General features: G+C 31.7%; 1 protein-coding gene across 1 annotated transcript; it reads right to left on the reverse strand.

Annotated features, from left to right (window-relative positions):
- Positions 1-781: 781 nt before the first annotated feature.
- LOC143058627 (transient receptor potential cation channel subfamily M member 5-like) lies at positions 782-22,672 on the reverse strand. Its single transcript, XM_076232101.1, has 12 exons — positions 22,553-22,672; positions 21,466-21,579; positions 20,123-20,222; positions 18,328-18,553; positions 17,160-17,453; positions 14,823-14,963; positions 14,165-14,410; positions 11,608-11,782; positions 9,940-10,093; positions 8,466-8,659; positions 5,995-6,124; positions 782-1,684 (listed from the first exon to the last, which is right to left on the reverse strand). Exons 1-4 carry the CDS (start codon positions 22,596-22,598, stop codon positions 18,478-18,480), a joined length of 336 nt encoding a protein of 111 aa, XP_076088216.1. The 5' UTR covers positions 22,599-22,672; the 3' UTR covers positions 782-1,684; positions 5,995-6,124; positions 8,466-8,659; positions 9,940-10,093; positions 11,608-11,782; positions 14,165-14,410; positions 14,823-14,963; positions 17,160-17,453; positions 18,328-18,477.
- Between the last annotated feature and the right edge of the window lie 947 nt (positions 22,673-23,619).

Consider the following 23,619-nt stretch of genomic DNA (forward strand, 5'->3'; position numbering starts at 1 on the left):
TGGTCGGGTTGTTGTCCCTTTTACACATTACCTGTTTCCATTTTCAATTTCAGTAATCATCTTTCGAACTTCATCCATAGGTTAATCGGCCACTCATACTAAATCTGACAATGAGGAAACTTGTTTAATACCTATGTTCACATTACCTTTACATTTAATAATAATATTACTAACTCAAGGGCAGCAACTCAACAACGGTTTATATGCTTGATAAAATTTCAGGACAGATAGAACTTGACTCGATAAACAGGATGAACATTTTCACTAGTCAGATTTGTTCACATTTACGAAAACGGATGCTTTTTTTTTTTTATGAAAAACCAATTTAGTATAGTGTATTATTATGAATTGCATTATAAAATATTTTTGGCATGCATCTCATATTGAGAATAATGAATGATCACTAATTTTTTAACCTTTGATTTCATAGAAGGGGAAGCTTATCCTAGCTTTTTTCCGTAGGGGGCATGGTTCATTTGATAACTCTTGCAATTCCCTTGGTTTTTGTTTATTATCTTATTATCTCTACTTGATCGTTTGATTCAGTTCAAGCATCAGTAAACGTCTGTTGCTTTAAATAATGCTCATCATATATTCATCATATATGTGTTGTTTTGCTGTGGATGTACTAATTGGTTTCATAAATGAATAGCCCGTATTTTTTGTTTTTCTAATACATTTTCGGATGAAATGTGTTCTTCCATCTAATTTCTAAGATTAATATTTTCATAAATACGTCCGATTTTAATCTTTTCTAAATACTTTTATTAAAAAAATAACCAATTTAAAACAATTTGTAACATAATACTGCAAGCAATTTTATCCTTTTTTTTATTTAACCAGAGGATTGTATTTATGTTCTTGCATTAAAAATAATACCCATTAAATTTATTGAACTGTCATTTTAAATGCTAAGCTCAATACATGTTTTAAGCAAATTGATTTTTACAGTAGAAACATAAAAGTTAGCTGATAAAAAACCAATCTCAATCCAAACACAAACTTATACTGTGGATTCATTAATATTCGTTGGATATTTTCGTGGATTTCGTGGGTACATGATTACCACGAATTTTAATGTTCAACGAAACGTAGATTGTTTATATACTTTGTATGCAGATATTGGCATAACCACAAAATCAAATATCCACGTGAATGCAGTTTTACGTCAATCCACGAAAATTGATACCCACGAAAATAAATGAATCCACAGTAGATGAGTAAATAAAATTATTGTTATCAACCATTTTGTATAGAATAAGCGGAGTAAAACCAACGCACATTGCTATTGTTTACGTCTACATTGAGTAACAGAGGGTTAAATACCAAAAATACAGAACTCCCAGAAAAATTCAAAAATAAAACTCTATTTACAAAAGACAAACTCAAAGGTTAAAACACATTAAACGACTGCTGTATTCCAGATTTGGTACAGGCTGTTCCTGACTGAGAATAGAATTATGTAATTGTTTATGACGTTTGTTGAAACATTGGGACCTCCTCTGGAACATGTGTTCCACTAGGAATACCCTTAGGAAGTTCAACTAGTAATACTCTCTGCTTATATGACTTTATGTCTTTGATATCCTGTTTCATCTCTTCCAAGAAATTTTGAAGTTTTCCAACCTCCTTTGTCACTTTTTCGACTTGATCATGTAAGCTATGTTCTGCGTCATGAGAATAACTGTAAAGTCAAGAACATGGAATAATCTATATTTACAACATAGATACAATTGTAAAATAAACATTGACGCTTTTTTTTGCCAGTATAAATTCATAGTATTCATACACCCCCGGCTTTCAATATACACTGGTCTTGGACGTTTCTGATTAATGTATGCGCTGTAGACAAATATTACATTTATAGTATAACTAATCGGCGTATTTGAATATCAAAAATAAGACAACGCGTGACCGAACGACGCATGGATTAAACGAGTGCGCAGCACGAGTTTAATCCATAGCGGCGTTCGGTCACAAGTTGTCTTATTTTTGATATTTAAATACGCCGATTAGGAATACTTTTTATTACATTTGCAAATGGCTTTTTTTTTATGAAATTAATGTAAAAAATGTAAGGAACCATATGTTTTCCTACGCATTCACAATTTGTTTTGATCCGACGTTATCGACGTCTTGACAACGCCTATTGTTGTATGACGTCAGAGAGTGAAATAACTACATTTATTTCACATGGGAACTTATCGGTTTTTATCTAACTGGGAAATCAATGTAATTCATTGCAACCAATATAATAATAAGTGTTAATTCAATTTGAAACGGTTTGAACATTATCGTGTCAGGGAGCAATTTTAAAGAATTGCCTTTATCCGTTCATAAATTATAACATGTGATAAATAAAACAAATAATAAAGTTCCCTTTCTCAAAGTTGACAAAAAGTATTTCGACATTGTTGTCCCATTGTACAAATATTTATAAAATGAGTACATCTCCAACTTGAGCTCGCGATTTTTGATTTCGAAAGTTCTCAAAAAATAACAATGAAACAATACATGGTGTTCTCGGGTAAATCGAATTCTGTACATTGAATATTTAAAATAAGAATCTTGTTCAATACGATTGGTACCGCTTATAATATTAAAGCCAATTGTTTGTATTCTAAGATAAATTTCATCTTGAGATACATGAAAACAATACTGTAAACGAACTTATTTATTAGAAAATAACGCAAATATAAATCGTCGCGAATATGTATAACTTGAATCTTTACTTATCAAACTACTTCAAAAAGATACAAAAAAAAATCGCAAAATTAAATCGCTGCGAAGTGGACTTCATACTGTTAAACACGAAATAAAGTATCCGCGAAAATAAGTTCATTTACAGTTCCTAAGTTCGATAATAATCAGTTTCCAGTGTCCGGTTTGATATATCAAACAAAAGTCACGTGATAACGTCGAAGGTTTATGCAATGATTTCCACAATACAACGCCATTTGTATCGAATTGTATAAAAAATGCCACTTTACGGTATATTTTTATCTAGTTTAAGAGGATATAGGAGAAACGGCTGGTGAAACTTTTAATTGATCTATCTAAAAATAAGAGTTTTTCAACATAAATTCAAAACAATATCTAAACCAGAATCATCATGTTTATCACTATTTTGTATATGACTTGAATTTATAAGCAATGATTTAACATTGAAATGAGTATTAACTTCATTTTATGTATACTGTCCCATTGTTTAATATAAATTTTTTTAAGTCACAAAATTGTCAAAGCATTCAAAATATGAAATTGTTTGAAAAGCGCATCGAAATAGTTTGTTTACAAACTTTGTATACTGGGCTTTAAAACCTTGTGAAAGAAGTAATTAAATTATTTTCTAAGCTATCTTATTACGAGCGTACATTGTAACTGCACGGTCGTATTTAAACATGTTTGTCTGGTGGACAACAGTATACTATACTGGACCATGAGTCGGTTTTACAAAAGTACTGCCGACTAAATTTGATCGAAATTGAACAATTCAGTATACTTACGATCAATCTTAGTTGTGTACCAATACATAAACCTCATAAAGAGATAAGGTAGATAAAGATTCAGATACCAAACTGAGGGGGAAAGCAAGAAAGTAGTGCGCACCAGTTCAAAAGTCATTCAAGCTGGAGCGCAACTAATTTAATCTCCGGCAAACAAAAATATTTATATTTACATGGCACCTAAAGGACTCAGTAAAGATTTAACCACAAAAGTTAACAAAGATTAAAAGATAAAAAGATCAAACCTTTGATATTTACTTTAATTTCTAACTGATATGACTACCCTGCACTAAAGTCAGTTGAGTATTTTGGTTCACAGTCTTATCTGACAATAGAGAGGTATGATACGAGCAATTTTTTTAACCCTGAAACTGCAAAAAACAAAGAGTTCAATTATTCAAGCCTATCAATATTATGAGAAATTTATTGATAAATCAACATGCTATTGGACAATAAATGATTTAGTCTGGTTTTATTTGGCCCAGTTGTTTAGAGGAGAAGATTTATGTAAAAGATTACAAAATTTACGAAAATTGTGAAAAAAATACTTTAAAAGGCCAATAACTCCTAATGGGGCACTTGAGAATTTTGGTCATATGGACTTTTTTGTAGATACTACTTTGCATTAAATGAATTGCACCCTATGTTATATTTTTTGCAATGATTGCCATCTTGGTTGATGGGTTGGATGGAGTCATCGGAAACACTTTTTAAACTAGACATCCTAAGGATGACTTAGGCCGAAATTGCGGTTTATTTTGGTCTAGTAGTTGCGGCGAGGAAGATTTATGTAAAAGATAATAAAATCTTACGAAAAATGGTGTAAAATCGACTTTGAAACGCTAAAACTCCTCATGCGGTCAATTGACAATTTTTGTCCTGTTGACTTATTTGTAAACCTTACTTTTATCATAACTTTTTAGTTTTGGAATGCAGAGAGTCGAAAATATTCATAAATACCCTCTCTTTTAGTATTGAAAATCTAATTGTGTTTAAAATTTGGACTTAGGTTCAGTCACAACTTTCCACAAGAGCCTATGCAATGAGCCGCTTATTGCTGTTTCAAAAAAAGATCGAATGAATGGTGTCATCCAACAAAGTTGATTCCATCACTGCAACAAGTGTGTTACGATATATATATCCACTGGAGACAGTGGAATTTCAATATTTAAAGCTTGAGGTCTACCGAGCTTTTTCAATAATCAAAGCTTAACTTTTGAGAGGTAAGAAATCTTGAAATACACGAGTTATGATGGTTGAATCCGTTTCTTTTATGATTGTTATTCTCAATTTTTAAAAAATTGCAGAAAGTTGTGTATTTCATATGTAACGTTATCAGACATGGTAGATTTTTGTAATGGACTACAGTATACCTTACGGCACCATGAGTCGGTTTTACAAAAGTACTGCCGACTAATTGTGATCGAAATTTAACAATTCAGTGTACTGACGATCAATCTTAGTTGTGTACCAATACATAAACCTGTCAAATAAATAAGGTAGATAAACATCAAGATATCAAACAAAAACTGAGGGGGAAACTGAACGGGGCCTAGCGTGTCAACTGGGTAACCGTTTCCTGTTATGCATAATAAACCGTCATATGAATCCACGCTCAGTCTAAATGTCACATACGGGAATAAAACTTAAAAGCAATTGACTCTGCCAGTATTGAAAGACAAAGATATATCGTGTCGGTTATATATGTTGGATTTTTGTTTTGTTAAAACAAAAACCTGGCATACACAGTCTAAATTGTTTGAATCTCCACGAGAGTAAACTTTTAAATAGTCATGTACAGTAGTTGTCGTTTGTTTATGTAATATATACGTGTTTCTCGTTTCTCGTTCTGTTTATATAGATTAGACCGTTGGTTTTCCCGTTTGAATGGGTTTACACTAGTAATTTTGGGGCCCTTTATAGCTTGTTGTTCGATGTGAGTCAAGGCTCCGTGTTGAAGGCCTTACTTTAATCTATAATGGTTTACTTTTTAAATTACTGGGATGGAGAGTTGTCTCATTGGCACTCGCACCACATCTTCCTATATCTAATAACGTTAATTTCTGTGTAATTTAGGTCTCTTGTGGACGTTTGTCTCATTAGCAATCATACCACATCTCCTTTTTATATATGATATGGGAAGAAATGTACATAACTACTGCCAAGTATCCTCAGGATGAATACAATTGGATAGTTGAAATCATCAAACTTGTAATAGGGTGAAGTCTGAATTCGTCCATTATTGTCAATGTCGGGGAACAGATCACGATATGAAGCAGATCTTCTATTTTTGGAAGTATCTTAATAATATGTTTGAAAGATGGTTTCATTTATGAGCATGATGACGTTGAAAGTCATATACATCAATCAAGTTCCGATTTGAAATGAGATATGAAATCAATCAGAACCTGCCGTAGTGAAATTGTTTTAACGTACATGTAAAACAAAAGGTAGAAAGGGGAAATATTGCATTTCCTTATTCGCTTACCTCCCGTCGTCACTAGATATAGCTCTCGCCCTGTATTTTCGTAATGAAACTGATGCATTTGAATAACTGTTTACTGCATCTTTCTCCAACAAGTCGATTCTTTTCTTTTCTTTAAGTTTCATGTCAATTCCTTGCAAACAAAAAATAGATCGGATATTCAGTATATGTAAAATCTTACATATTTAAACTTCACGGCCATGTATTACGTTTATCTTAAATGTGAGTTCATTTTTTTATTCTACCACATTTTAAAAGTGTTCTACCTTTTTTGCTTTTGGTTTGTTGCTATTATATGTACAAGGTGTAATAAGATTTTCGTTTCAGCATAAATCAGGCCTTTTGATTTCTGTTTTGATATGTTTTTACATTTTTTTCTGTCCGGAGCCTTTGTTTATTTACTGTATGTATAGGTTTTGTTCATGGTTGGCAAGCACCGCTACAGTAGTTTAAATCCCTTTAGTCTCTAGTGGATTGTTGTGGGTTGAATTATTGGCAATTATATATTATTTGGTAATGTTTTGTAGAAAGATATATATTTCTTTCTTTGTGAAAGGCCATTTTTTCGATTCCTTTGAAGTTTTTGAACTTTTAATTTTAACATTTGATGAAATGATTTCGTTTTGAAATTACTTTGATTCGATATTATTGTTATTTTAGTTTTTGTTGTTTGTATCCTCATCTCGTTGGTAATCATGATAAATCTCATAATTAGTTATTAGTAATTAGTTATTTCTAAACGGCAATATGCAGATACAATCTTTTTATATGGTACCAGCTGACTAGGCAGCAATAATATAAATTAGGTTCCTGAAAATGGTAACGATAATGATAAAGTATTCCTCCTTAAAACCATGTTTTACACGAACAGGCATACAATACACATTTATAACGTAACAATATAAAAGCGTAAAATTGAAAAATGAAAAAGGGACATTTCAAAGAGACACAAAACCGACCAAAAAGCAGAAAACAGTCCAAAGCTACCCATGGGTCTTCGACACAGCGAAAATATTTGGCACCCTTAGGCGTGATTAATCTGACCCCTTAACAAAACTATGTACTAGTTTTGTGAAAACTGACGTTACAATAAACTTCAAAACATATCAATGAACTAAATTTTAAAAAAGACATACAAGATAAGACTAACAAAGGCCAAAGGATCCTTACTTGGGACAGACACAACAATGCGCCGGGATTAAACATGTTTTGAGAGATTTCAACCCTCCCCTTATACATCTGGAAAACGTAGAAAAAACAAGCACACAGCAATTTAATTTTCGAGTCTGAAGTCAGAAGAGGTAACAAAAGAAATTAAGCAAAATGGCAAAGATGCATACATTAATAAAGAACTACTAGAAGCTACTGACATAACAGCTCTATACCTCAATCAAACTAAATAAAAGGTCTTCGTCATATGAAAATAAAGCACAACCCCTTCCGTTAGCGGTTTAGTATCATACACTATAAAACATATAAGAAAAACAAAGAGCGCGTCACGCTAACAACTGGTTTTGGAATAAATGTGTTTATCAGCGATGCAAAGACCGTATGAATAAATCAATACCAATACCAAAATATGCTACATTTAATGACCTGACAACAGTTTCGTTACTGACATGTCTATAAACGTTTGTTGAAATGTTTTGTTGACTTTTGATTTGAATGACGACATGTTTGTGCTTTGTAAAAGAATAATATCATAAAAGATCTGCAAAAGACTAGTTCATTTACTAACTGTTGCATAACATTTAATAAGTGTTCTAACTACTACTGAAACATTGCTTTTTTTGGAATAAAGTATATGAACATAAGTATAAAATGAGGTATTGTTTAATACAAAACAAACATGAAGGATAGATAACGTGGGTATATGATTCCGTTCAATCTATTTTTGATTACCGTATAGTGATATTAATTCAAACTGGATATAACATCATAAGGTTTACTATATGTTTTTATCAATCGAAAAATGTTAGGCCCCAGCAAAGTAAACTTTCTGGTCTTTGAATGTTTTCCTGCTATATACATGTGGTACGAATTCAAATTATTAAGCGAATACCCGAAAGAGAAAAATATTTCAAAGACATCGGGATTACTACGTAGTACACAAATTATCAATAAGGTAATTAAATCCAAAAACTGCGAGAGGAAGGGCAACTTGGACAGTTCTGATAAGTAAACACTTTCAAAACCGATTTTTTTATTTCATGGGCTTTAACTTTAATTTTTTGCTCAGTAATTAACATCACTTGTTTTGTCCAGATGTGTATTATCTCGTTGCAGTTTAAGTATAATTTTTTTATGTAGCTGATTTAAGTAGCGCTCAAGTATTTAATATGTCATCTTTAATATAAATGTCCAAATCATGATATAAATATGCAAATTATATCATTATATCCTTCTATATTCTGTAATCATTTAATTTAAATGTCCCATGATGAGAAAATAATAATTGTTGTACATATACTTACTGAAAACATTTACGTGCTTTGTGTTACTGACATGGCAACATTTATCTAAGATAAAAAAGAAAGCTCTCTTCGTGTGATTTAGAATAATCAGCGGTGGTATCAAAAGACACCTGTCATAATACTCTTGGACTAGCGAAAATCGATGAAACTTCCAAACCAGTTCATTGTTGTCTTGAGACCTTGAAAATGTATGCCTGACAAAATAAGACATAAGAAAAATTAAACCATTACGAAAACTAGACTTGATGTTTTGTAAAACATTTCATTTTGTTCCAAATATTAGAATATCTTTGTAGACAGCAGTGTTTGGTACCTACGAAAACAATTTGTTTCACATGATGCAGTTATCAAAAAAAGGTATGAACATGGAAAACCTGAGAAGTTAATGAAAATACCCTGCAAGTTTTGTACTTCTAAATTTCAGCCTTATTGAGTGCAAAAGAAAAACAACATTATACGTTCAAAAGCTATGTTGACATTGTGGCATGCTCATTCAGATAGAAAAGCCTCCAAGGCGAGGTCCAAATAAGCAAGTAAATTAAAATTTGTAAATCAACACAATCGATAATAAGCATTACAGGAGAAGTAAATATGATGATAATACAATCGTTCAATCTTACTTCTTTTCAACAGCACTAGAGATCATCCCCGGTTTGTGGTAGGGTACGTTTTGCTTTTATTTTGTTTTCCATGTCTGGTTTTTTGTACAGTTATTCGTCGTTTGATTTTTTTTTAGGTTGATGCTATGTGATTATCCTTTTGTCTTCGACTTATGGTTTTGAATATCCCTTTGGTATAGTTCGCCTTTCTTTTATAATATGAGACTGTGACACACCAGTTCAGTTCGTACTACTTCAGTTATAAACAATATCTTGATCTTAGTGTATTTACTTTATTCCTTTTTTATACGGATAAAATTTGCATAATATCCCATTTTGATAGAAATTTTGAGGTAGGTGTTGATTTCAGAAAGTCAATATGTCTTTTCATTCTGTTGTTACGATATCTCAACTGTGGCTTTAACCGCCAATAAAATAAAATAAAATGTCAAGTAACAATCGCAAATCATTGCATGTAGAACTATAAAGATTAAACACATTATTTTAAGAGATTATTTATGTGTGTTGCTGATTCACAAACTTTACTTAACAGTTAGTCGGCTGTTTTCAGCTTGCGAGTTAACCATCCTCAGATATTATTTCATGAACCTGCTGAGTTTAATTTCCGACTCCATGCAACTATCTTTTTAAAAGTTTAGGACAGTTAACCCACGAGTTTTCGTGACATCAAAGGCTTTCAAATATGAGAAAAAAAATATTGGAACCTATCCAATGTCTATTCTTTTTTATACATGCATCATTCTCATATTGGGCATTGATCTTGTAAGATTTGGACTCATTCTTAATGATAGTTTCCAGTTTAGTAAACCAAAACACACATAAATACTAAATATGTTTGTCTATCAAATACTTACGAAAACATTGCTATGAGAAAATTGACGAGAATGATATGCGTCAGAACCGTATAAACAGCTAATAACATATAATTTATTTCACTGACTTCTGGGCATCTTGTCATTGTTCCATTCTTATACAGTGCCGGATCTTTTGTACAGTCTGTTTCCGTCCCTGTCCATCATGAAACAAAATGGTAGGTTCATCTTTTTATACAAATAAGGCCGTTGATTTTTTCGATTGAATTGTTTAACATTGTCGTATCGGATCCTTATATAGCTGTCTATGAGGTATGGGCTTTGTTCATTGCTAAAGGCCGTACGGTGACCTATAGTTGTTAATGTTTGTGTCATTTTTGTCTCTTGTGGATAGTTGTCTCATTTGCAATAATACCAGATCTTCTTTTATATACATATATATATATATATATATGATATTGTAGAGAAAGATACCAGATGTACATTTACTTTGCGATTGGATTTTCCTTTAGGTTCAGTATTTTTGTAATTTTACTTTTTTTCAAAACTCATAATTGATAAAACTGATAATTCCACGGCTAAAAAAACGATTTGATGACAAACAATAGAATACAAAACACAACATAGAAAACCAAAGACAGAGCATCACGAACCAACCAACTAAACGGGGGTTTGTGAGCTGATCAAAGAAAGCAGATCCAGTATTCATTAACATTCGAAGAAAAAACATATTTTGTTGATAACTTACATATCTTGCAAAAACTTTTTAGTCTGCTTATTCTACTTGTTAAAAATAATGACTCGATAATGGCGATGGGCAGCTTCCAAAAAGAATCTTCTTCGCAATCAATACTAAGTAAGACTGTTGAATCGGAGGATAACTATAATTCAGATTACTGGGCAAATTATCAATTAGCACAGCAATTTTCCAGATCTATTAATTCTGTCTTTTTATTATCGTTATTAACATGTTACATGTGGCATCAAGCATTAAAAACAATTGTTTGGTTTCAATTTTTTCATATTTATAACTGGCACTGTTCCATCATCGGTATTGATACTATAACATATCTAAAATAATGAATAATTAATACGAGGCACATACTTTGGGTTTTTACATTTCATAAATAGGAAGTAGACATTTTGAAAGTGTAAATCTCAAAGTTTGTAATGCAATCTAATTTGAATCTGTCCATCTGCGTCAATATTACGAAAAACAGGCGAAGATAAAAAGAAGACATGTTTATTTTTTTGTGTCATTAATACTAAACATGAATTTAGAAAAAAACATGACCCGGGTTTTTTTTTTTTGCATTCCAACACATTTGTTATAACTGTATTAACACTACTAACTATAAATTCGGATTATGCACGTTTTTAAGGCCTTACACTGATATTTTATTTTTCACTTTTTTCCTGTAGTCTTTAAGTGTTTTGGTTGATAATTAACTAATTCGGCGAGCATTCCATACTTTCTTAGTGTTATATGTAGACAAGATAACTAAATAAAGAACTAAGCGATTGAATCTATCACGCAGGAGATTAATTCTCCATGTGTCGTCAGAATATTTGAGCAGCCTTCCTTAAACTAATCTGCATTCGGTTTGAACAGTCAAAATACATGAATCTGCACAGATATTATTATCTTAATATTTTAGACAAATTAAACCTGCAGTTCGAGAACAAAGAACCATAACGTCAAAGTATTACCTTGAAATGTATCTAAAAACAGTTCTCCATATAACTGCCAGTATGGAATGTATATTATCTCTTTAAAGAGTAAATATCCTGGTTCTGAGTTCGGGTACATGATTGCATGGTAGATGATACCAAACCCAAATACGAACACGGCAAATATCAACACAAAGAAAATTATGTCAAAAATCTGAAACCAAAATATATATTGTTTTTCATATCAAAAACGACAAACTATGAAAATAATTTGTCAATCTATACACAATTAAATAACACTATGATATAAAACAAACTCAAGGTTTTTTTATAGTTGTCGTTGTCTAGACAAGTTTAATGCTAACATACATCAACAACTAAGAGTAATGTTTAATCCGTTAATCGAAGATATGCTAATTCTGCGACTATTTCCAACAAACTGGAAAATGTAAATAGATAAAATAGTAATGGTCAATTTTGGGGCCATCTTCAAGGTTCGCATTTAAAACCATATCGACTTCATAAGAAAAGAAAATCAACGGCTTTAGGGTAAAACAAAACTATACGTAAAATTATAAATTGAAAACTGCTGGATAAAAAACAATATTGGTACATTTTTTTAACAGCCTGGCTTTTTTGCTCAGTCTGTCTATGTTATATTAATACATTCGATATGGTAATCAGATGTTCGATAGGTGTACTGAAATAAAATACAAATATCTAGTGCAATGTGCGCTTTCAAGTTTTGAACACTGATTACTATTATCAGCAGAAAATCATACATCTTTCTTTTTTTAGGTATATAAATTGTGATAATACAATTTACGGTACACATTTTAATGCACTTGTATAATCAAATTAGGAATTAAAGAAATGTAAGTGTATAAAATGAGAAATTGTTGTTTTTTGTTGAAATAACCATCCGTTAACTGTTTCATTGCATCTTATTTCATTTACAAATAGATTCAAAAGGATTTCATATTCATTTTCAAGATAATCCATCACGTTTGATAATTACCTATCCAATATATGTAGATCGTGCTGTGTGTATTGTCTATTATTGCCTATTCAATACATGTAGATCGTGCAGTGTGTTTTGTCTATTATTACCTATCCAATATATGTAGACCGTGCTGTGTGTATTGTCTATCATTACCTTTCCAATATATGTAGATCGCGCTGTGTGTATTGTCTATTATGACCGACCTATCCAATATATGTAGATCGGGCTGTGTGTATTGTCTATTATTACCTATCCAATATATGTAGACCTTGCTGTGTGTATTGTCTATCATTACCTATCCAATATATGTAGACCGTGCTGTGTGTATTGTCTATTACTTAGGATTACCTATCCAATATATGTAGATCGTGATGTGTGTATTGTCTATTCTTACTAATCCAATATATGTAGACCGTGCTTTGTGTATTGTCTATTATTACTAATCCAATATATGTAGATCGTGCTGTGGGTATTGTCTTATACAACGAATTGTGTACTTCCCACTATCATGACGTCACATTACATTGTTTTATCTAAGCTGTCGGCGGTGTATTGAAATATTTGTTCAAACTTAATAACATGTAATAAATAGATACCAGGCTTTATATTTTGTTCGCTAGACGCGTGTTTTCTGTTTAAAACAATCATTAGTGAAGAATAAATAAAGGCAACAGTAGTATACCGCTGTTCAAAACTCATAAATCCATGGACAAAAAACAAAATCGTGGTAACAAACTAAAACCGAGGGAAATGCATTAAATATAAGAGGAGAACAACGACACAACACCGAAACACAACACACACAGAAACGGACCAAGCATCAGACCAAATACCACGAGAATAACAAATATAACATCAAAACCAAATACATGAATTTGGGATAGACAAATACCGTACCACGTCTTATCTTAATATCTCAAAAATAAGAGAAAATAAATGACACAACGTTAAAATGCAACACACACAGAAACGAACAATAATATAACAATGGCCATCTTCCTGCCTTGGTACAGGACATTTTTTAAAGGGGAATAAAAATGGTGGGTTGAACCTGCTTTTGTGGCATGCCAAACCTCGCACTTTAATGGCAAAGTTAAATATAACATTGAAATGACAACATAATATTACAGGACTACAATACAAATAAATAGGAGAACATATTAGACAAAGAAACAAATGATTAATAGCATCAGGTTTAAAATTCAATACGCCAAAAACGCGCGTCGTCCACACAAGACTCACCAGTGACGCCCAGATATAAAAGATCAAAAGTGAAAAAAGTACAAAGTTGTACAGCACTGAAGATCAAAAGTTGAAAAACAAAACATGTGAAAAAGCTAGATAAAGTACAAAGTTGAATACCCCACATATTGATAGTTTTTTTTATCTGAGCCTCACTCATAAGTCTTATGAAGACAAAATGGGCGTCTGGCGTATCAAATTATAAGCCTGATACCTCTGATAACTATTTGTAGATAAACACATATTTATACGTAAAAGAAGCTCCTATATTATTTATGTGTGATAATTTTAAAGATATTCAAAACAACAAGAAAGAAACAAAATACTATAAATAAATACTAAACTACTCACCAATCTTCCAATCATAATCACTTTAGAACCAATGGCCGTTGAAACGATAAAGAACTGCATACTGTTCAGTATAAATATTCCAAGTGTAATTGCATACATTGCACGTGCGTAAAAAAAATCGTCACCTGATAAGGTCAATCGAAGAAGAACAGATGTGTAAAAAAGAGAGTACATGAATACCTCAAAAATTGTCCAAAACTTGAACCATGTGATATACTTCAAGAGGGCAGAATTCAAAACAAACGCCTACAAAATAAATATACATATGTAAATCAAGAAAAGAATGAAGATCATCTAGCTAGTTTGCAACCATATGTTATCGTTTGTGTTTAGTTTACGTTTTTGAGGGTGAGGACGAGAAGGGTGGCGGTTAATGAAACTCAGTTATCAGCTTTTTTATTGTTCTTCTGTTTTGTTATTTCGTCTTTTTAATTTTTAGCCATGGTGTCTTTTGTGTGCTCATGTTGTTTCCACAGGTTTTGTATGTGTCTATTGTGATTGAATCTTTTTATTGTCGCTGATAATCTATTTGGTCAAACATAAACTGAATCTGTTCGGACGCACGAAATGGCTTAAGTGCTTTTTTTATTATTTTTCTTATTGACTTTCCGAATTGATTTTCTTCCAAGTTCAGTATTTTTGTGATTTTACGTTTTACCTGTCTCAGTTCTTCTGTCATCATAGATGTTGCCCATCCAAATATAATATATTCTTTATAAGATATTCCTCCCTCAAACACTGGGTGTAAATCTGTTAGCACAAACAAGGAAAAAACCACAAGGAATGCATTATATGCCAGCTGAAAAAATAATGTATAAATAATTAAATGTCATGTATGTAAAGGGTATTGGTTCGATCAAATGATTTTATCTGTTTCTTGCTATATTTGTGCATTGCCTGTTGTTTATTGTTAAACATGTTGTACTTAGCACAGTGAATTAAATAACTAATAATTAGATGATAACAATTTTTACGTCAGTTGTTTTCAAAACAAAATTTTAAAATATAATTTCACCATGTTTTTTAGTTCAATTGACCTAAATGAACACAAACAAGATAGAACACAAATAAGTTTGAATACTTACAATCTGTAAAAATGGATTTGATATATGTTACAGGGAATATTGCATTACAACATCGGGGACTTGTAATGAAGTTAAATAGTAAGACTATTTCTGCGTCATAATAATTATTTCTTTTACATTTTGAATATGTCTAAATTAAAATCTATAGAAATTCTTTATAATTTGTCAAAATGTAGTGTATAACATGCTCAATAAAAAGTTTGGGTTTTTCACGCTACAGATTGTGCACAATTGTCAGATTTTGTATAGATAATGATGACCCCAATTTTTTGTGATAAAAAGAAAACTACACGATATAATTTAAAAAGACAAAATATAAGATAGCTTATAACTTTTGGACTATTTTGAATCTCGATATTTTCTGAAATTAATTCTTACATCTTTTTTTAACCCTCTATGATAACTTTGCCCACGTGAAATTTTGAAATTGTTTGTACATACATTAAAAGACAAATATATGTGACGTATATAATTTTCTGACGTCAGACACGCGAATCAATGAATGTGATTGTAGAAAGAGGTTTTCGTGTTCTGTTAAATTGTTCCTTTTAAAATTGTAACACGATGATGAATGCTGTACCCATGTTTTGACTATTTTATTGATTATAGATATAGGAAGATGTGGTGTGAGTGCCAATGAGACAACTCTCCATCCAAATAAAACTTTAAAAAGTATACCATTATAGGTTAAAGTACGGCCTTCAACACGGAGCCTTGGCTCACACCGAACAACAAGCTATAAAGGGCCCCAAAATTACTAGTGTAAAACCATTCAAACGGGAAAACCAACGGTATGTCTGTTTAGTTCACGCATCATTGTAACTATAACGGAATTTGATGAGACTGTCATCAAAGTGAGAAGGTTAGCGCTATAAACCCAGGATTAATCTATCATTTTCTACATTTGAAAATGCCTGTACCAAGTTAGGAATATGACAGTTCTTGTTCATTGGTTTTTAATGTGTTTTGGTTATTTCATTTTGCCATGCGATTATGGACTTTCCGACTAGATTTTCCTCTAAGTTGATTTTACTTTTTTGTCTTGAGATAAGAAAAAAAAATAGGGTAAAAAATGTTTGATTGTAAAATGATAAAATAGGTAAATTCGCAACACATTCTAATGTAAAAGTTGCTTTTTCTGAGATATCTCTCCATATGTGACAAAGTTGAAAAAAATAACAAATATTCAGTTTTTGTCAAATACAGCCGTAAATATGATAAATCACATAAATTGCTATATTAACTAAAAAAATAGTCTAACAAATGAAATACATATTACTCTCGAAATTTGCATATTTCATGAAAAATCAGGATCAATTTTTATCGGCTATTTCGAAATCTAAGATGGAGGTAGACATCATAGCCACCTTAATAAACCGTTGGAGGTCTTAATAGCCAGTCAATGTCGTTAAAAATCCGCATCATCAGTCACCTTAATCGGATACCAGTGGGTTTTTGTTTTTTGGTGTTAGTAATTTTGCGTTGTATTGAACCGGTATTACATCAGTTCAATAAAAATTTTGGCTGGTTCCTGACCATTTATCGTATGATCGATATCAACATTCACTTTATTTTTTGCTTCTTTAACGGTAGATAGCTGGTCTCGTGACAATTTTAGAAGTATTTATCAACATCCCTTCATTATAGGCTACTTGGTATCAATTCACAAAAATATATTTCAACTTTGATGAGTTTACGGTATGTGAAAAATATATAATACTTGACGCAGTTTATCATGTTGAATTTCGGCAATCATGAAATAAAAGAGATAATGCGTTATCAAAGAGTCAACGCTAATAAAGTAGCTATCCTTTAATACAGTAACTTAAATTGATATTCAAATATTTTAGTATCTTCAAATTATACGGGTTTTTTTTCTTTTTATGAAAATAAGTATAACTTACACTTACCAAACTAAAAATAAATTTTGTAACAGGTGAGTTGTAAAAGTAATAAACATTTTTTATTCTTTGATGAAACTCAATTTCATTCCATTGTTCTGCTAAGCTTGATTGATTTTGCATTTTATTAGACTCAATTCCAGGTTTTGATGACCATTTTGAATTAACATTTGGAAAGTCTCTCTGCTCATGTGAAGTATATCGGCTGTTTGCTATTTGGGGTGGATATTCTCCATTTTTGTCTTTTTCATCTTGAATCATTATGCTTTGTATCATGAATGGTACAAAAGCAGCAACAATAATCTAAACAATTAAATGTATGCATATAATTAATACTTAAAGATGACAATATATATTTACAGTTTTCTCTTTTGTCAACAGTGAGTTAAATGAGTCATGGATATGGACTATATCAACATTCAAAACAAAATTGGCTCATAAAAAAAGAAAAGATTCACAAAACATCTTAAAAAGTTTCGTAACAATTTAAGAAATTTTTTCAGTAGAAAAACAAGGTGCACAACTTTACTGTAGAAGAATATATCTTTACTAGTTTTATTACCTATAATAGTCTAATTGTCGTGATGCCTTTTTGCTACAATAATTGAAAATATTTTGAGTGTTTTGGATACTTTTTGGAACTTGATATGATTCCCAAATGGTTTACAAAGCACCGTTTGGGTCCTATATGTACTCAACTGATTTGGTTCTTCTTAATTTTTAACTTTCAAATATTCGGCTTCAAGCGTTTCTGATGAATGTAAAGCCAGAATTTGATTTGTACATGTATCTTCAATGGGGAATAATGAGACTTGACAATCTGTAGTAAACTACTGTTACCTCTAAATAATAACATATGTTAATTTAGAAATGGATAATGGTCCACAAATAGGAACGTTTTGTGTTGGTCAATAAAGTATGACTATAAATAAAACGCCGCCTTTATTTCATGATATTTCAACCAAAACAAAATAAGTGCTCATATTTTTTTCTTTCAAATTTGCATATCAACTTGAAAACGACAGTTACGATAGTTATGTATCGTGTAGAACTAGTTGTATCCTCTTAGGGCATAAATCCACTACAATCCTAGCATTTTACATTTATTCTACATAGAACCAAAGACCTACAAAGCATGTCTTAATTTAAAATTTCCATAAAGGAGTTTTAAAAATACCTTGGCGTGGGAAGTATAAGGTAGAATATTCCCCTTCCAAATGATATTCAATTTAGTTTGACATGCAGTGTGTTCAACAAACTTCATTAGGTGATTATGTTGGGACAGTTCGAAAAGTGTTGTATTTCCATATCTCTGAACTTTCTGAACTTAAAGTTGTCTGGCTTTGTGTTTATCTTTGATATAAAGTTCTGTCATTACATCGTAGGCAAGTTGCTCATAATATCTGAAAACAATATTTAAAAAAACTTTCAGCATATTATTTTGTTTTGTTTTTTATTTAAGCTATGTATACTTTTGACAAAAATACAAGCTAGTCATTTATGTTAATACCTGAACATTTTGCTGGGGAAAATAGTACTTCGATATGTTTATCGTTCTTCATTTAAGAGTATCTACATGTAAGCAGCGAAACATATATTTATTGCTGTGAAACAGGTTTATACATACTCGTTTTTAAAGTTTTTGTCTATATCAAACAAACATACATACATAAACTATGATAACGGTTTCACCTTTATTACTAAACTAACCTTGATAGTTTTGATACTTTGATACCATCACGAGTTGATTAACCGTTATGGATTAACCGTTTCACAAATGATATCGGATATGTTCCTTACGCCGTAACTACAATCCCCTTCCTTTTCATGAATGTGACCATCCGAATTAGACTATTTACTGGATTTGTTATCACATAAGGTAGCAAAACACAGTTAGAAGTTTAGTTTCGCATTATGGCCCCTGTGAATTTTTTAAATATGAAGGTTTTTGTACAATAAAATTTATTTTTAGATAATTGAAGGATAATATAGCTTTCTTAGTTGGTTTATATGAACATTTATATTGATTTTAACATGTTTTATATGCCATTTCTATGATTGAGAGTCCGTATTTTCCTATCCGTACCGTTCATAGGTCCATAAATTATTGTGGTGTTTATCAACAAAGATTTTGCGCTCGATCTTTTCAATTCAATTTTCTTGAAAAACGAGCAGGAAAGCATATGATTTTGTTGGACCACTTGATAGATATAAACCTATGGATTCGGGAAAGGTATCACTGTACTTCATTGAAATTTTCTTTTAGACAAAATTTTGGAGACTTTTGTGACATGTTCACCCCCTTTTTTGCAACCTTTGATATCTAAGAAATGCAGATTGTTGCCATGGTGACACCCAAAAGGGATTATATTTCACCCTTATGACCATGAGAAATCAAATATATGGAGGATTTTCTTTCTACAAGTATATACATGCATAACACGCATATAAAGCCTTCTTTGTTAGACAGGAGGGGAAACAGGGTGTTTAAAAATTATGAGTGTCAATTTCAAGTTGTTTTCCTAACTGTGTATTGCTACCTAAGCAACACGACGGGTGCCACATGTGGAGCAGGATCTGCTTACGCTTCCGGAGCACCTGAGATCATCCCTAGTTTTTGGTGGGGTTCGTGTTGTTTATTCTTTAGTTTTCTATGTTGTGTCATGTGTACTATTGTTTGTCTGTTTGTCTTTTTCATTTTTAGCCATGGCGTTGTCAGTTTGTTTTAGATTGATGAGTTTGACTGTCCCTTTGGTATCTTTCGTCCATCGTTTTTAAACCTGAATTTATTATGACACATATGCACAAAAAACTTCCAAGCAATATACTAAAAGACCAGAAATAAACCAATTGAGTACTCATTCGTATATTTTAAATGGACTTTACCACTTTCCCATACTATGAACAACAACTGTTACTAAAACGTTTTTTATCCACCAGCAGCTCTCAAAGCTATTATAAACTATACTCACCTGGAATCATCTGCGAAATATTTTGTAAGTTCCATATATCCTTCTGAACTAGCAGTCTTTTCAAGTTTTTTAGCCAGTGAACTTGAATACAGTGCAGCGCCTATTATATATGTAATTGAGATATCATCAATTTACTCAATTTTTATTCTAGAGTTAGATTTTAAGATACACATATTTTATGACTTGAAACAAGTTAACAAGAACATTGTATGAAAGAGCCTTGTTTATGAACACATAACTCGAAAGAAACCTAAAACGTTGAGTAAATATTTCCCAGCAGAGAAAACCTTATCATGACAGTAGAGGAACTACCCCTAAACATTATTCAAGGTTAAGACCCATAACAGGTTGGCTGGTTTTGAACCATTTATACATGTTATACGTAAGTTCGCTTTTCGAACCCGAGAAAAGGCCCATTTGACGTTTCTAATATCAAAGGAGAGGTTTTGGTTAGAGCCACTTATAGCCCCGACTATAAAGTTCAATGTTTCTAGACAAAATATGTTTTAGGTTGATATCAAGAATGTGTCCAAAGTACACGGATGCTCCACTCGTCCTATCCGTTTGCATGTTCCATGGACCGTGAAATTGGGTAATAATCTAATTTGGCATTAAAATTAGAACGATTATACTATAGGGAACATACGTACTAAGTTTCAAGTTGATTGGACTTCAATATCATCAAAAACAACCTTGACCAAAAATTTTAACCTGAACGGACGCACAGACGAACGCACAGACGAACGAACGGAGCCACAGACCAGAAAACATAATGCCCCTCTACTATCGTAGGTTGGGCATAAAAAGACATGTGAGGAGGTAAGATAGAAGTAATTTTGTCAGAGTTTTTTTTTCTGAGAGGTTGATTTTTTACATTCCAGATCGTTGTAAATTTTGACAAAATCGTACTGATCTAAACCAAATGAATGAATAGGAAATATCCAGCGTAGATGTTGATAAACTAGATATTTGTGTCAGATATGTAAAATGTAATTACATCATAAAAAGGAAGATGTGGTATGATTGCCAATGAGACAACTATCCACAAAAGACCAAAATGACACAAACATTAACAACTATAGGTCACCGTACGGCCTTGTACAATGAGCAAAGCCCATACCGCAAAGTCATTTATAAAAGGCTCGATAAGACAATGTAAAACAATTCAGACGAGAAAACTAACACAAAAGATTATGCGAACAGATTTAAACAAAAAAAGTAGATAATGTGAAAGCTGTAAATGTATAAATCGAACATGTCTTTACGCAATCGACATTTTTTGTGAAAAAGAGAAGTGAAATATTTCAAAGGGGTATTCAATCTCACCATACTAATTAACTTACAAATAAAATCCCTGTCCTTCTTCCAAAATAGCTTGGCCATCTCCTTGCGATTCATAAGCACTGCCCAAATGAATAGTTCCTTGAAAGGATCTTTACTTGTAAATGGTCTGTGTTCTACAAGTTAATAGGACAATGATTCGTAAGTTCCACATGCTGTACCACTTTTGATACACATCGCCTCAATTGTATTTTGTTTTTGTTTTATATTTTGATAATTGGTATATAAATATTTTGATATGAACGTCACTGGTGAGTCTTATGTAGACGAAACGCGCGTCTGGCGTACTAAATTATAATCCTGGTACCTTTGATAATTATTGATGATATTAAGGAAGCTCGCTTGTCAAGTTTTGGATTTTTGACAGATTTTCGGAATTCTCTGGTTTTATCCGTTTGAATAACCCTCATTTATCTTTTTGTAAATCATGTTCATTTATAATGATAAGCCATCTGTAAAAGTCTTATGAAATTTCAATTGCTTTTAGTTAGTTTTTGAGAACTTAGAATTGTCAATGATAGAGCTATGAAAAGTCAAGGGATAATATTTTCCCGCCAAAATTTCAATGTCTCGAAAACAATCACGATGACTTATACACATTGTGTTTGCTCTTTGGATTCCTAATCCGATATATATATAAACTAGTGTTTTGAAAAGTTGATTACTTTGAAACTAAGAAGCGAACCTCCTTAATTTGCAACTGTTTACCAATTTGTGTTTTAGTTACCTGTTCCTTATTTAGACGATTGTTTTATGTGGTTTGTTGCTTGGAGATAAACTTTCGCAGAAAACCATTTCAATGGAACATAAATATCCGTTCAGTTGGAATACATCAAAGCAAGTTTAAGCATGCAATTATTCCTATTCCACCTCTACTGAAGAACAAACGACAAATGTATTGTCGAAATACGCATCTTGAGCAATATGATTGATAGTATTACAATATTTTAAGAAATTAACCTCATATTCGCGTCTGTCAAATTTAATTCAACTTCTTAGAAAGATGTTCTTTAGATTGTACAGTTTCAAGATAAGTTGATCTCTCTTATTACACCAATACATTTATGTCTTTTTATATGAATAAATTACCTTCCTTTGCGATAGCCTTCAATTTGTTATTACCAAGAAGATGCATAACAGCTTTATTGATTATGTCTAGATTTTCAGAGTCGCTTGTATTGATTTTGTTATCACCTCTTTTCCAAATCCTTTGCTATAAAACAACAAGTTTTATAATTTGCAGAAATCAAGTCATCATAATTAAAAGTTCAGTTTCGTATATATACATATCAAAATCAGTGATCATACCAGACAAATGGTTGTGAGTGTTGACTGTCCCTTTGGTATCTTTCGTCCCTCTTTTATTGTTCTGAACATTGTTAACAAAAGAATTTACTACGATCGAAGATAAAAATATGATTTCAAGAACTTCTACGGATGACACAATATATTTTACATTCTTCCGCTTTTGGAATCTTTTATGCAATTTCCGGAGATTTCTAATTTGGTGTGTTCCATTCCGTATCAAATCCTATCAGTATCAATAAAAATAATACGGGTGCTTCAAAGGAAAATAAGCAAGACAGAGGAACTTCTTTTCTTTTATTTATTATTATCATTAAAACCACATTGACTACATAATAGTAATGAAAATGGACTGTTTAGCTTAATATGTAACAATAAAACCTTTGATGACTGTATATATTCTTCCAATAATTGCCCAGCACGACAGCTACCACCTGGATCCATACACTACAAGAGTACAGTATTCTTACAAACGTATGATGATCAATAATCTGTTTTATTTAAACATGTTAAAATCTGATTAGCTGTTAAACCAAGTATGTTTCCTTTATTAACGGAATTAGAGTATGGCGTACTGAACTATAACTCCGGTACCTTTGAAAAGGGTTTACTAACAATGATTCGTTGTCAACGCGCCCTTGTCTCCGAATATTGTTTTTTGTTCAGGTGAAGATGAGCTTTATTGGTAGATTTAATATAAATAGATAAATATTATCAAAAAAAAAAAGCAATGAATGAGGTTATTTAATTTGATGTTTGTCTTTTTGTGCTCCTAAGTTAAATTTAAAGTGATTAAATTTATAACACAATTTGACTGCTGTACCCCTATTTCTGACATTTTTACCTATTGT

Source organism: Mytilus galloprovincialis, chromosome 14 (genome assembly GCF_965363235.1).
Source record: "Mytilus galloprovincialis chromosome 14, xbMytGall1.hap1.1, whole genome shotgun sequence".
Taxonomy (NCBI): domain Eukaryota; kingdom Metazoa; phylum Mollusca; class Bivalvia; order Mytilida; family Mytilidae; genus Mytilus; species Mytilus galloprovincialis.